This window comes from Kogia breviceps, chromosome 12 (assembly GCF_026419965.1).
Source record: "Kogia breviceps isolate mKogBre1 chromosome 12, mKogBre1 haplotype 1, whole genome shotgun sequence".
NCBI classification, from domain to species: domain Eukaryota; kingdom Metazoa; phylum Chordata; class Mammalia; order Artiodactyla; family Physeteridae; genus Kogia; species Kogia breviceps.
Genome location: NC_081321.1, coordinates 45029813 through 45043313, shown reverse-complemented (window position 1 = coordinate 45043313; position 13501 = coordinate 45029813). Strand labels below are relative to the sequence as shown.

Below are 13501 nucleotides of genomic sequence, written 5' to 3'. Positions count from 1 at the left end.
CCTCTGCTGTTTCCTAGGGAAGAGGCAGCACTAGAGAGAGAGACATTCACGGTGTAATACACAGTCTAAGCCACTCTCTACTATAAGAGAAGGATTTAAATTGTAACCTGTTCTTACAAAAGAACTAAGGAAAAAATGAGGACAGAGTCAGAGCCAGAGTTTCAAAATATTCTCATCTGTTAAATTAAGAGTGTCTCCCATAGAAAAGCAGTGGAGGCCCCAAAGGGCAAGTACAAAACAGAATTAAAACTCCCAAAGGTCTTGTCTTTACAAAAGAAAAGGCAGGAGGCAGCCCCTGGACAGCTGGTCATGCTGGCCGCTCCGGTTGGACCACGTTGCATAATCCTCAGTCGCATCATCACAACGTCTCTGAGCGTTTTGATGGGGGGAGAAGGGGCAGTGTAGTGTGTATGGGAGGAGAGACCCAGATGGCTCTCTTTGCCCCCTTACCCCCTTTTTATATCCCAGAGGAAAGTAGAGGGAAGCTGGCTACACCTTGAAATGAGGCTATGTGTTTCAAACCTGGGGACAGGGGTAAGAAGGGATCTGTGCTTTGAGCAACCTGAGCCAGAGGCAGAGGGGTGTTGTAGGGGTGAGGGGAGGGTGCATGATGCTTATTGCTTTGTACCTTTCACTGGGAAGGAGGGCAGCAGCCAACAGTAGCTCACAGGTTTGTAAACTGAGCCTGCTGGCTTCGAGAAGGGAGGCAATGAAGTCGAATTAAATATAAAAGAGTCATTTGTGCAAAAATAACTTAAACAAATAAAAGACCTGGGGAAAGGGGTGTTCCCCTTAGCCTGGTGGGGAGAGGGCCATATACCCCCCCCCCAGGCCTTTTCAGTGACATGGCTTCGGGGGGGAGGGGGTGACCTCCCTACCCCCTGCAATGGCTCAGGATGGGATTGTGGGGAAGGGGTTGCATTTGTGCTCTGAGTGGGGAGTAGTGCCCCCACCCACTGTCCACAGGTGCACGTGGCTGGCAGGGGCTCCCAAGGCTCAGCACTCAGCTCTCCCCAGTCAGGGTCAGATCCAGCTCCAGGTATGGCTGCTATGGGGCCAGTTTCCTCCTCTTGTTTTTGGCAGGACGGCCAGGGCGGGCCCGGGGAGGCAGAGGGACAGCCGCCTATACAAGAGGGGAAGTTGAAAGAAGTGATCAAACAGCTAGGTATCAGGAAGTCCTTTATTTTCTCCCCACTCCCACTGACCTCCTCCTGCCTCATCCCGTACACGCACTTGCACCCACCCACACAGGGACGCACACTTACGCGGGTTGTGGGGCTGGGGTCCAAGGTAATGTCTTGGCGGGAGCTGTTGCTGTTCCGGGTAGGGCTGCAATAAGGGGCACAGATGATCAGGAACACCTCCCCAAGCACCAGCTGAATTTCAGAGTTTGGGTGGGAAACTTTCTACATTTGGATAGTAAAGGCGTAATATCCTTATTCATATTCAAGCAAGTATCTGCCTTTTTGAAAGCCAAGTCGCTCTTGAGCTATTTCTATAAACCCAAGAAGATGTGGGGAAAGGCCGGTTTTGTGGTGGGCCCAATACTCACTTGTATTTTCTCCTCCGGCCACGACGAGACTTTCTGACTACCCCTGGGGGCACCTGAGAAAATTGACAGACTGTGTGTGTAGGAAAAGTTAGGAAAAGGCGCCTTGGCCTCAACCTTTCCTCGGAGTCTTTGTGCCCAGCCAGACCACCATCACTCTGCACTCACCTTAAGGTCCTCAGAATGGGGCCCAGAAGGGGATGGATCCTTGGGCTCAGCACCCCCTTCAGCCAGCTCCCCATTATGCTGCCAGTGGTGGGTCCTTCTTGGGGACCGTTCCATTTGTCCATTGAAGCCACCACGTGCCCCCCACTTGAGGGCCAGTCGACCAGGCTCCCGCCGGCTGCCAGGCTTTCGGCCCCGGCCTGGCCTGGCCTCACCATTAATGCCCCTAAGTCCCCCTCCTCCCCTCCGGCCCCGTTTCCCTGACCCCCTCCCAGTGAGCAGCTCAGGGACTGGGGGGTCGGGAGAACCGTGGGGTGGGGCTAAGGCACTGAGGGGAGGCCGGGCAGGCTCCGGTTCAAGGGCTGAGGTGGGGCTCTCAGGGGGCAGACAGGGAGCTTCTGGCTGCTCTGGAGGGATCTGCAGACAAAACAAAATCTCAGTCTCAAATGCAGTCCCTCTGCTACTGAAACTCAAAATGTCTGTACTTCCAGTTTGGGAAAAACTTTTCTCCCTAACAAACACACCCACACTCATACCCTCACCTGGAGACTCTGTAGCAGGCAGGCTAGGGGACTAGAAGCCTCTGAGAGGGGTGGAGGAGCTCCCCCCACAGGGAGGAGCTGCAGCCCCAACTGGCCAGAGAGAAGAGGGCCAGGAGGCTGCAGCAGACTGGGGAGGGTTCCAGGGCTGCTGGTCAGCGAAGACAGGTCACCTGTTGAGGAATTGTAAAGTCAAGGGTCTCCCTAGGCCAAGTGGCTAGGCTGAGCAGACCCTATTATTTTTAGGCTTTACCCGGTGGTCAGAGACTTTCTTCCCTAATTCGTCCAGCCTCTACTCTCAATTTTTCTGCCTCCTTTCTTCTCTCCCACACCAGAGTCTTCCCTCAGACTCACCCAGCAGGCTGGCACTCAGCAGAGGGCTAAGGAGTTGGGGGGGTCTCCCTGAGTTGGAGGGGGCCTTGCCCAGAGAGGAGGCCCCCGGGTCAGTAGTTGCCGTGGTGACACTGGAGGTAGGTGGTCCAGGTTGGGGGGCACTCAGGACACAGGGCTAAGGAGAAAAAATAGTTATTACATTTACATGTGTAAAGTATTCAATAAGTTTCGAGTACTTTCATATGTACAATCCCACTGAAGCCTCACATGAAGTAGGCCATGCTTATTAAATACAGACCCAGCTGTTACAGCCATCCTACCCCCAGCCAAGAATTAAGCCCTCCCCAAAGACCCTGAGGAAGAGCTCAGACATGAAACCGAAAGCCTCTGACTCCCAGCTCTGATTATACCTCTGGTTCTGTCCCACCCACTCACCCTCATCCTCACCTGGGGGGGCGCCCCCGACGGGGGATCCAGGCTGGCAGCCAGCAGCGCAGAATTTAAAGCTATGAGGGTGGGGGGGGCTGAAAGTGGGGGGAACAGCAAGGGGGGCAGGTCTCCCAAACCTGAAAACGTCTCCCCACTCGGACCCCCGGCTCCCTCTGCAGATCCCTCTCCATCCCCAGCTGTGGGGCCCAGGGCCAACAGGGGCAGGAAGGAGGCAAGGAGGTTGCTAGGGGGTGCGGAAGGGGGTGGAAGAAGGTCTGAGGGGGGTGGTGGAAGCAGGGAAGCCACCAAAAGCGAAGGCCCTTCGGGCTCGCCTGGGGCTAGGGGAGGGCCAGGTCCCCCTGGTGGGGGTAGCAGGGGCTCAGGGGGAGGTTGTCCCCCTCCCCCAGCCAGCACGCCAAATAAACTGTGGCTGAGCAATGGAGAAGGCGGAGGTTGCCCCAGACTCAGAGGGAGAGGCAAGGTCCCTAGCATCCCCGGGAAGCCAGCTCCACTCAGCGCCAGGCCCTGCTCGGGGCTGGGGAATGGGAAAGCCTCCCCACCAGCCAGGGGAGGCAGAGGGCAGGCTGGGCCCGACCCCATCCCGAGTGCTTCGGATGGGCTTTGAAGCACAGGGCTAGGGACTAGGGGGGCTTTGGAGGCAGCTGGTGGGGCAGGGGCACCTGCAAAGAAAAAGAGAGGTTCAGCTCAAGGGAGTTCCTTCCTCCCAGCGTCCAAAGAATCCAACCTCCCTGCCCCCAACCCAGAAAACCACCACAGAGCTCTCTCAATTCTCCCGTAAATGCCTTGGCTGTCTCTCTCCACCCGAAGGGAGGAAGGGCTCCATCACACTCACATACCTGGCACACTGCTGAGGCTGCCACTGGTGGTCCCAGGCAGGGAGGGCGGGATGGGGTGCCTGGGCTGGGGAGGGCTCCCTGAGGAGAGGGTTGGGGGAGGAGGAAGGTGTGCGTCTGACCCCAAAAGGTTAAAGCTTCCATCAGAGTGGGGAGGGCCAGGGGTGGGGAGTCCCAGCAGGGACAGCACAGAAGGGAGAATCGGTTGGGAGGGCTCAGGGAGAGGAAAAGCTTGTGGGGCGGGAGCGGGGGCCCGAGGGCGGCTCCGTCTAGGGGCTTGAGGTCCTCCCCCTTCTAGCAATCGCAGTACAGTTGGGGGGCGGCGGGGACGACGCTGCGAGGGACGGGGCAATGATGAGGAGTGGGAAGCTGAGGGCGCCTGGGCACGGGGCCTTCGGCCCTGTAAAGTGCTGGGAGGGGGGAGAGAGGGGTGCTGTGCCTTGGCCGCTGCAGAGAGTAGGCTGCTAGCAAGGAAGGGGGGTGCCCCGGGCCCCTCCACCGTGGGGGCCCCTCCTAGGGGCCCCAGGACCAGGGGCAGGTGCATAGTGGCTGAAGACACTGGTGGCTGAGTGGCAGGACCAGGGGGGCCAGTGGGACCAGGGAGATTATTGCTTGGGGGCAGGGGAGGGGGTGTTAAGGCATCACTACAGTGGAAGAGAGGAGGGTCAGAAGGTGGTGAGGAGGAGGCATGGGGGGCTGGAGGAGAGCCCAAGTCAGGGGGCACCAGGCTGGATCGGAGAGCAGCTCCCCAGCTATATGAGGGGGCATTGAGGCTGATAGCAGGTGGAGGAGGTGGAGCTGGAGAAGGGGCATTGCCCCTTGGCAGGAAACAAGGGCTGCTGCTGCCTCCGGAGGGGACTGGGTCAGGAAGCCTTGGCTGTGGGAAGAGCCCCCCAGGGCCTGCTAGAGGGGGGAAAGCCTGTGGAACTGGAGGTGGTTCTGGGGGAAGGGAGCCAGAAACCCCATTAAGCGGAGTTGTAGGAGGAACTCGACAGGGCGGGCGGGCAGGCCCTGGGGACACAGTGTGGAACATTTGGGGGCTCGCTCCCTCTCCTGCAATAAACGAGAAACAAAGGATCAACCTGTGGCTCCCCTTCCAAGAACTTTCTTTTGTCTTCTCCATCCCTTCTCCCATAAATTCCCAGCTTCCCTGTGCCCTCCTCTCACCAAGCAGCTCCCCACTCCACCCTTCTCCTTGCTTCCCTCTCACAAAGCTCCTCCCACCATCCCTCTTCCAGGCCCTTAAGTTTTCCTCAGTCTCTGTAAAGTGGAAAAGATTCACCAGGAGAAGAGTGTGAGCAGGTGGTCTCCATGCTGCGGTACAGAGTTGCCATGGCAACGGCTTTCCGACGGTGGTTGCACAGCTTGGTCATGTCCTCCTCTGATGCTGGCCCCACCCCAGCCCCACCCGGGGTCACCGGGGCCAAAGGGTCAAAGTTGAAAACCTGCAAGGTGGAAGCATGGACAGGGACCCTGAGGGAACAGAATCTGTGAGAAAAGCTACCACAGTCAGTGATTTGCATTAAGTCTCTCGGCTTATCCCTGTACTCTCTGGCTCCCCTCACCACTCTGACCTTGGGGACATTGAGTGGACACTCCAGACCGCACTTGCAGGTCCCATCGCTGAGGAGGTAGCTCCGGGTTTGCTCCAAGGAAGACAGCTCTGTGCCACTTGGGCTAGGAGAGGTCAGAGTATGGGATTAGTTGACACTGAATTAGGAGACTCTTAAAGAACAGTTCATTAGTCAAAGACCTTCCTAGGAAGAGCAGAGTAACGAAGAGACAGAACAAATGCAAAGGGCCAGAGACACAGAGAGCAAAAAGGCTGGGGAAGGAGGAGGAACAGAGGAGAGCAACAGGGCACCAGCAATCTGGGCTTTGAGAGGAGGGATGGGAGAAAACTCAGGCAATTGAAGGGCCTGGGGATAGAAACTGGGGAATTTTGGGGAGTCATACCTGATATAGAGCACAGCACCCTCTCGAACACAGCGCTGCCAGCCGATGGGGACAGATGTGGCCACAGGGCCCCCAGCTCTGTCTGCTCCACTGCTCTCATTGCCCCCATTCATTGTGTGTAATCAGCTCCCACGTGCCTGATAACACAGACATCCATGTGGCATTAGGAGGATTAAACTGGGCTGGGTACCTGAGGGAGTACTTAAGAAAAGCAAATGTTGTGGGGAGACTCAAGAGGACTCGGAGGCAAGGGAAAACCCTCGGTGAGCTGGGAGACAGAATGAGGGGGAACCCTCTGCCATCCCACCATGGCTACCTGAACATCTCTGCAAACATTGTGGGGTCCAGTCTAAAGCCGGGGCCGCCGGCTTAGCCCACACCTGCAACACAGGAGAGAGGAGGGACCTCAGGAATCTGCCCAAACTAGGAAAGTACCACAGCCCAGGAAACTCTCAATGGAAAGATCCTTAATAATATGAGGTAAGTACCCATAAAGATCTCAGGGATCTGATGGCTGAGCCCACAACCATCCTTTCCATGTCCAGTCCCTAGGGACCAGAGGGTCAAAGCCTCAACTTCCAGGGACCAAGGAATCACAGCCCAATCCCCAGGCATATAAAGGGTAAGGCCCCTTTGTCCCACCAAGGAGAGAAACCTTCAGCCAAGAGTGTGGGCTAATTCCTATAATACCAGGCCACTAGGAAGTTTCCCAGAGAGTCTGGACCCTGCTGTTCCCTCCCCCTCAGGAAGATCATATAAAAAGTAGATTGCCCCACAGGTCACCAGGCAATTGCCCAACTGCCCGCTGGGGTGGTACCAGCATAACTCCCCCCATGCCTGGCTCCACTAGACAATCACTGATCTAGTTCATTTGGGTCTTCTCCCACGATTCTCAGAAACTCCCAATTTTCCAACAAGCCTAAAGCAAGGGGATTCAGCATCTCCTGTCCCACTGGCTTCAAATTACCTCCAAGAAGGATTCTCCTCTGATGTACACGGGGACGCCCCCCAAACCTTCAAGTATCCTCTCCAACCTTACCATCGCTCCCACCCCACACTGGCGACTTCTAAACTTTCCCTCTCATAACAAGGCGCCTGTCACCCAGCCTGCTTCCCTCGGCTTGGGGAGGAGGGGAAGGCGCACGAAGTAGGAAGGAACTTGGGGAGAGGGCGGGCGGAGGGTGGGCGAAGCACTGAGGGGAAGGAGGTGAAGAAGGCAAAAGTCAAGCAGTGAGAGGGAAAAACGGTGGGGGCAGGTGAGGGCGGGGGAATGGGGATGGGGCCAGGGAAAGGGGCCGGGAGGACGCGGAGGGGGCAGAGGGTAGGGACGGGAGGGGAGGGGAGAGGAGAGGAGGGGAGGGGAGGGGAAGGGAGGGGAGGGGGAGGGGGAGGGGCGGGGTGGGGGGGCCGGGCCCTGCACTCACCGCGGCCCATGGTTCGGCCGGCCCCGCCCTGCGCAGTCGCGGCCCAGAGGGTGAGTGGGAGGGAGTGGGAGGAGGGTCGGTGGAGCCCGAGCCTCCGGTACGGCCCCGGCCGGTCCTAGCAGGAAGCGCCGCTGCCGCCGCCGCGGATCACCGAGCGGCCTCCCGCGCATGCGCCATGGGGGCCAGGGGCAGCCCTGGGGATTCCGTTCCCAGAAGACACCGCGCAGGCTGCTACCGCCGCCGCCGTCGCTGCCGCCGCCACCGCCGCAGCCGCCGCTGCCGCCGCCGCTGCCCGGACGGGAGAGGGGCGGGGCCGGGCCCCCGCCCAGCGGACAAGGACGAGCCAACTGGAGGGGCCGCAGTGCGCATGCGGGAGCGCGCCTACCCCTCCCCCACAACCCCCCATTAATCCCCAAGAGAACAAACACCCCACGCGGGCCCCACCCCCCCGCCCCCCCCCGGCCTCCGCGGAAGGATCCGAGCCTCTTCCCAGGCCACTGGTGGCCAATCCCAGCCCTCCCCCGGGAGGGGCCCCTTCCGAAGCCACAATCTGTTGGGGGAGCCAGGAATGCCAGGTCCGGGAGGAACCGGCCCCAAAAGATGAAAGTCGCGACTTGCCCTGCCCCGCCCCGCCCCCAAAGGCTTCCCGGGTAGTGTGCAGGGACTTGACCCGCCTCCCCAGGTCAACAAGTCACAACACGACCCCGGCCTGTCAAGTCACATGACCTCTGCCTGTCACTGACAACCTGGTCATGTCTCCGGGCCAGGAGAGACCATCTGCTCCAACCCACCCCCACCCCCATTTACAGAAGGAGAAATGGAGCTCTGGAGCAATGGTGCAGGCCTGGCCAAGGACCTGTCACCGTCACACCACCGCCTGAAGCTGCCACCCAGCCACAACCAGCCTTGTTGACAGTTTCTACTTAGGACAAACTCCGGCTGCCCCCATGAGGGTATGACAGGATATGTAACAGGCCACCATATGGCCTCTGTTTTCTACCTAATGGCACTAGAAAAATACTTTGCATTTTCCACGGTGCTTTTCACTTTTGTTCAAGCTGCCTCCAAGTTCATAATTCTCTCATTTTACTTCCACAACTCATCTTTTATTTACTAACAAGAATGGTGAAGCACGGGGAGATTAGGTGGCAGGCCTGGGATCCCTGGGCAAGTGAGGGACCGCTGAGGCTAGAATCTGGGCTCCTGACAACCCAGTCCAAGGCAGTCGTGCGCTCACGTGCACGCAGTGTTCCAGGCAACACAGCCCTACTGTAGCCCAAACACCTAGAAAGCAGGAGGCCTATGCCCAGCTCCTCACAGCAGGGAGTCACAGGACTTGCAGGTCTGGTACACTGAAAAGGGCGGGCCTGATCTTTGGTGAAGGGCACCAGATCACCACGGGGGAAGGTGATAAGGGAAACAGTGGGAATCGGGGCCACCCGGCAAAGAGCATGAATTCTGGCATGCCAAATGCTCGTCAAAAACTTTACAAAGATAAGAGTTTAAGGGTGCTCTTCAGCGAGGGGGAGCTGAAAATGACTACCAAGGGGATTCAAGTTACTTGGCCTCTTTTGAGGGAGCCAGGGAGCTAAAAGAGAGGACCCCTTTAGGAAGACTCAAGAAGATGCAAACAACCCTGGTGGTTGGGTGCAAATTTTCAAAGGACGGAGGTTTAAAAGACCTTGTGTCCATTAGCTGGGAGGGGATGAGGGGCAAAGAAAATGGGAGTCTCTTGTGGAGGAGGTAAAACTGGGGCTCATGTCAGGTGGGCGGAACAAGAGCTCTTGAGGGAGACAAGCTGCAGTGAGGCTTCACACCGCAGCCTAGGGGCAACCACGGTGGAGCACTGTTGGGGCCGTTGGGTGCCGGGAGCTGGCGCCCCGCCCTCTTTCCTCTCCCCCACCCCCCCCCCGCACCTCCCACCACCCTTGTAGTGCCCTGCGCGTGCGCGCGCAGACACCGGTTGCCAAACATTGCATCATCCCCGCCCCCCTTTCCTCCCCTCCCCCGCCAGCTCTCCCCTCCGCGCGCGCGCATGACTCACTCACCTCCTCCGCTAAGCCTCGTGACCCAAAGCCACTTCCGGGTCCAACACTAACTCGACCCCCAAGCGGGAGGGAGCGATGGGGGCGGTGCCTCGGGGCTCCTGAGTGGCGGATGTAAGGTATGAGGCGGGGCCAATGCCGGCGTGCCGCTTTATGATTGGTAGGCTTCTGGATCCGCCCCCGGAGAGGAGGGCAAGGCCCTATTAAAAGATCTCAGCTCCGCGCTATCCCGGTCAGAGGCTTGAGTCTAAGGCGAAGAGTGTATCATGTTGAAGATGAGCGGGTGGCAGCGACAGAGCCAAAATCAGAGCCGGAACCTGAGGAGAGAGGCGAGTACTGATTACCCCATCTACCTTTTACCCTCCCATCCTCGTGAACACTAGTTGTCCCCTTAAAGTTGTCCGCTCTTAAGGATGGGTCCCACGCCCTCCGCAGTGAAGTGAAGTGACCGTCCGGGGGAGGGATGAGGAGAAGCCTTCATTCAGAAGTAGTGTTTACAGACCCCTCTTCCTTCGCACGACAGCAGCATCCCACCACTGTCCGGAGCACAGGCCCCACTCTGTGCTGTTCAGGGAAGGGGCCCCAGCTGCCCTAGGAAGATTTTTTTCCCTCCCGTTGCAGACCCCAGGCCTCCTCGTTAGGCCTGCCGGGTGGGAGGCGGGGCAACAGGACACACCCCCGCTCCGAGAAGGCTGGTTGACCATGGTTCAGGCCGCTGCCGCCACTTTGCCACCAGCGTCCTCCCCCACCCCCAATCCTGTCTCAGCCGCAGCGTCTCAGGGCCAGCATAGCCACGTCAGTAGATGGGGCTTTTGGACCCTCCACAGGACATTCTTTCTGCACCCTTGCAGAGGAGAGAACCTTAAAAGAGACTGACACAAGCCTTTGGGAAGAGGTGTGTCGATGGACAGGGAGCAGAGTTTTCCTTTTCCCCAGAGGTCCCTAAGCCTTCTGCACAAGAGAGCGTCCTGAATCTTTTAAGTGTGGGAAGTCATTTGGAGGTTTCCCCAGTGGATTGTCCTTCCCCTGGGATTGGTCCTTGCCTCTTTCCCCTTGTCCTGTCTCCAGCTAATCTCTGTGTAACCATTGCATCAGGTCAGCCCCCTGCTTGGCTCTGCAGCCCTCTGGCCCAGGGCTCCACTGCTGATGAAAGCTATGTCCCACACGCTGGAAAGCAAGGAGGGTTCCCCAGGGAGGACAGCCCTGTAGAGAAGCACTGAGGCCGATATTGCAGTCCCCAGGGATAGGCAGCTGCCGCTCTGCCTCTGGGCTTCGTCCTCCTTTCCCTGTGAGAGATTAGGGAGATTTATCCATTGATTCCTAACAAATACTTAACCAGCACCTACTATGCTGGTTAAGTTTGGAGCCCAGCATTTATCCATGAACAAGAGATTTTAAAAAATCTCTCCTCTCACAGAGCTTACATTTCAGTGGGAAGAGGCATACAGTAAGCAAATATGTTGTAAATGCCATAGAAAAAAACTAAAGCATGGAAGGGTAGAGAATGCTGAGTGGAGGTTGCATGCAGTTTACACTGGGTGGTCAGGGATTCCCCTACTGAGGTGCTATTTAAATGAAAGACCTCAAAATAGGCAAGGCAGTAAGCCATGTGGTATGTGGAAGGAACAGCTTTCCAGGAGAAGGAACAGCAAGAGCAGAGGTCCTAAGGTGGGAGCATGCATAGTATCTTTAGGGAACAGGAGGCCAGCTGGCTGGCCTAGAGTGAGCAAGATGGAGAGTGGTCAATGAGAAAAACAGGGCAAGGCAAGAACAGATTGTGGGGGGCCTTCTAAGCCATTTTAAGGACTTAGCTTTTAACATGTGTGAAATGAGAAGATTTTGAACAGAGGAAGGACACAGCCTGACTTGAGTTTTAAAAGGCTCTTTGGGTGCTGCTGTGAATAGACTCTGGGAGGGGTTGCGGAAGCAGAAACTGGGAGACCTGCAGTCAAGAGGTTTCTGCAGTCACCCAAGAGAGATGATAGTAACTTGATCTAGATTAGAAACAGTGGAATTGGTGAGACGTGTTTAGATTCTGGGGTTTTTAAGAATGACTCAAGAAGTTTTGCTGGTGGTTTGGATTGGATTGTTGGGTGTGAGAGGAGAGGAATCAAGGATGATACCAAGGTTTTTGGCTCAAGGAACTAAAGTTGCTCTATCCCGAGACGGGAAAGACCTCGGAAGGAGATTAGCAGGAGTTTGTCTCTGAACACGTTCAGTCTGAGATGCATATTAGATATCCAAAAAGAGAATGGCAAGTAAGCAGTTAGATAGAGTTGGAGGTTCCAGGAGAGGTCTAGACTGGAAATACACATTTGGAGGATGTCAGTGTGGGAATGGAATTAGGAAAATGCCACTTGATTTGTTCCCTTCCCTGTAGTCCAGTCCTTACCCTGGCAGATTTGAGGACTGCCTTAAATTTACAGAAAGCTGAGTTGGCCAGGATTTTGCTATTATGTAATCAGGACTACAAATGTCAGCAACCAAAAATAAAGGAAGTCAGGCTCTTCTCTGTCCTTAGAAATGGCTACAGGGACCAATAACTAATTATACTCTATAAGACAGGAAGTAAGGAAGGAGCAGTAGGAAGCTGGAGATAAAAGAACCTGCCTCTCTCCCCGCTTCCAGAGATGGCTAACATTTATCTTTGATCCCCACAGTGTTCCAGAAGGAAGTGTATCTTCATACATCACCACACCTGAAAGCAGGTAAACTTAACCAATCCTTTCCCAAAACCAGCTCCTAAGAATTGCTGCTTAGGCCCCCTTTACTGGGACCCTAATAAATTATGAAAACACCTAGAGAAGGTGGGAGAGGACAGTTTGAATCTGAGCAGGCTTTTGCTATTAGGCCACATCCATCCTCCTGACCTGCCCCTAACAAGGTGACCAAATCACTATTCTTAGAGCATGTCCTAATTGAAAGCTGGCCCTGAGTGAGCAGTCAGCAGTCAGGTGAGGTCTCACCACACCTCCATCCCCAACAAGGTTAAACTGACCCAAGGACTGTTTGCCCCAGCTCCCCACACAGGAGAAGGGAGCACAGATGATCTGGTGACTGCCCCTGGAAACAACCAGTGGAGTTCCCCAAGGGGGGCTGAAGACTTTTACTAGGAACCCATAAGAATGCACATCCAGGCACTTGCTTCTTCAAGTGCTGGGCAAAAGCAAAGACGGAATATCATTCTAGATCAGGGGTTGGTAAATTTTAAAGGGTCAGACAGTATTTTAGACATTGAGGGCCACACAGAATAGTCTCTGACACAACTATTCATCTCTGCTGTTGTCTCATGAAAGCAGCCATAAACAATATGTAAATAAATGGATGTGGCCATGCTCCAATAAACTTTTATCTACCAAAACAGACAGGCAGCAGGCCAGTGTGCCAGCCCGTAGACTGACGGCTTTGTGGAGCTTCTCCCCCCCGCCACTATCCTGAGTATGTCCTTTCCCAGAGCCTGATCCAGCCACAGAGATGGCAGCTGAGTCACTGCCTTTCTCCTTCGGGACACTGTCCAGCTGGGAGCTGGAGGCCTGGTATGAGGACTTGCAGGAGGTGCTGTCCTCAGATGAAAATGGGGGTACCTATGTCTCACCCCCTGGAAACGAGGAGGTAAGAATGCTAGGCCTAATGCTGGGCGGGGGGGTGGAGGCTGCGGGGTACTGCGCCGCCCGTCCCTTCTCAGCTAATTAACACCTACTCTGCCTTTCCTCATTCCTTTGAAGGAAGAACCAAAAACCTTCACCACTCTTGACCCCGCCTCCCTGGCTTGGCTGACCGAGGAGCCAGGACGAGCAGCGGTCACGCGCACCTCCCAGAGCCCCAGCTCTCTGGATTCCAGTCAGAGCTCCCCGGCTCAGGAGGAAGAAGAGGAAGACCAAGAAAGGCCCAGGAAACGGAAACACAGTGGCCAGTCCCCGGCACGGGCTGGAAAGCAACGCATGAAGGAGAAACAACAAGAGAATGAAAGAAAAGTGGCACAGCTAGCTGAAGAGAACGAACGGCTCAAGCAGGAAATCGAGCGCCTGACCAGGGAAGTGGAGGCGACTCGCCGAGCTCTGATTGACCGGATGGTTAATCTGCACCAAGCATGAATGGCTGGGACCAGCACTTCCCCCTTGGGCCACTTCTGACCCTTCCTGGAAGTATCTACTGACCACCTTCTCACCAATGCCAATGATGTACCCCTCCCACCCCCATCTATTCA

The 13501-nt window shown here is 56.2% G+C and overlaps 3 protein-coding genes across 7 annotated transcripts; 2 read left to right on the top strand and 1 right to left on the bottom strand.

Annotated features, from left to right (window-relative positions):
* Positions 1-154: 154 nt before the first annotated feature.
* MBD6 (methyl-CpG binding domain protein 6) lies at positions 155-9359 on the bottom strand. Of its 3 annotated transcripts, none has more exons than XM_067009541.1 (13): positions 9298-9359; positions 6142-6205; positions 5826-5962; positions 5444-5546; positions 5152-5314; positions 3873-4922; positions 3034-3695; positions 2608-2761; positions 2257-2426; positions 1718-2131; positions 1553-1605; positions 1266-1329; positions 155-1123 (listed from the first exon to the last, which is right to left on the bottom strand). In XM_067009541.1, the coding sequence occupies exons 3-13, from the start codon at positions 5936-5938 to the stop codon at positions 1049-1051; spliced, it is 3021 nt and encodes a 1006-aa protein (XP_066865642.1). In that variant the 5' UTR covers positions 5939-5962; positions 6142-6205; positions 9298-9359; the 3' UTR covers positions 155-1048. The 3 variants fall into 3 exon arrangements, with proteins under 3 accessions (XP_066865642.1, XP_058936153.1, XP_066865643.1); XM_059080170.2 differs by lacking the exon at positions 9298-9359 and adding an exon at positions 7250-7547; XM_067009542.1 differs by lacking the exons at positions 6142-6205; positions 9298-9359 and adding an exon at positions 7250-7547.
* Positions 9360-9487: 128 nt separating this feature from the next.
* LOC136791975 (DDIT3 upstream open reading frame protein) lies at positions 9488-13108 on the top strand. 3 transcript variants are annotated; one of them, XM_067009550.1, is made up of 3 exons: positions 9488-9623; positions 11955-12002; positions 13020-13108. In XM_067009550.1, the coding sequence occupies exons 1-2, from the start codon at positions 9561-9563 to the stop codon at positions 11994-11996; spliced, it is 105 nt and encodes a 34-aa protein (XP_066865651.1). In that variant the 5' UTR covers positions 9488-9560; the 3' UTR covers positions 11997-12002; positions 13020-13108. The 3 variants fall into 3 exon arrangements, with proteins under 3 accessions (XP_066865651.1, XP_066865650.1, XP_058936159.2); XM_067009549.1 differs by lacking the exon at positions 13020-13108 and adding an exon at positions 12749-12907; XM_059080176.2 differs by lacking the exon at positions 13020-13108 and adding an exon at positions 12659-12746.
* Positions 12769-13479, top strand: DDIT3 (DNA damage inducible transcript 3). The gene is made up of 2 exons (XM_067009548.1): positions 12769-12906; positions 13020-13479. Exons 1-2 carry the CDS (start codon positions 12769-12771, stop codon positions 13386-13388), a joined length of 507 nt encoding a protein of 168 aa, XP_066865649.1. The 3' UTR covers positions 13389-13479.
* The last annotated feature ends 22 nt before the right edge of the window (positions 13480-13501 follow it).

Coding starts and splice junctions, on each gene's coding strand:
- MBD6 (XM_067009541.1), bottom strand. CDS start 5,938: ATGAATGGGGGCAATGAGAGCAGTGGAGCAGACAGAGCTGGGGGCCCT. Junction 2,762..3,033: donor CGTCGGGGGCGCCCCCCCAG/GTGAGGATGAGG, acceptor TTTTCTCCTTAG/CCCTGTGTCCTGAGTGCCCC. Junction 1,606..1,717: donor CCCATTCTGAGGACCTTAAG/GTGAGTGCAGAG, acceptor CAATTTTCTCAG/GTGCCCCCAGGGGTAGTCAG.
- LOC136791975 (XM_067009550.1), top strand. CDS start 9,561: ATGTTGAAGATGAGCGGGTGGCAGCGACAGAGCCAAAATCAGAGCCGG. Junction 9,624..11,954: donor GCCGGAACCTGAGGAGAGAG/GCGAGTACTGAT, acceptor TGATCCCCACAG/TGTTCCAGAAGGAAGTGTAT.
- DDIT3 (XM_067009548.1), top strand. CDS start 12,769: ATGGCAGCTGAGTCACTGCCTTTCTCCTTCGGGACACTGTCCAGCTGG. Junction 12,907..13,019: donor CACCCCCTGGAAACGAGGAG/GTAAGAATGCTA, acceptor ATTCCTTTGAAG/GAAGAACCAAAAACCTTCAC.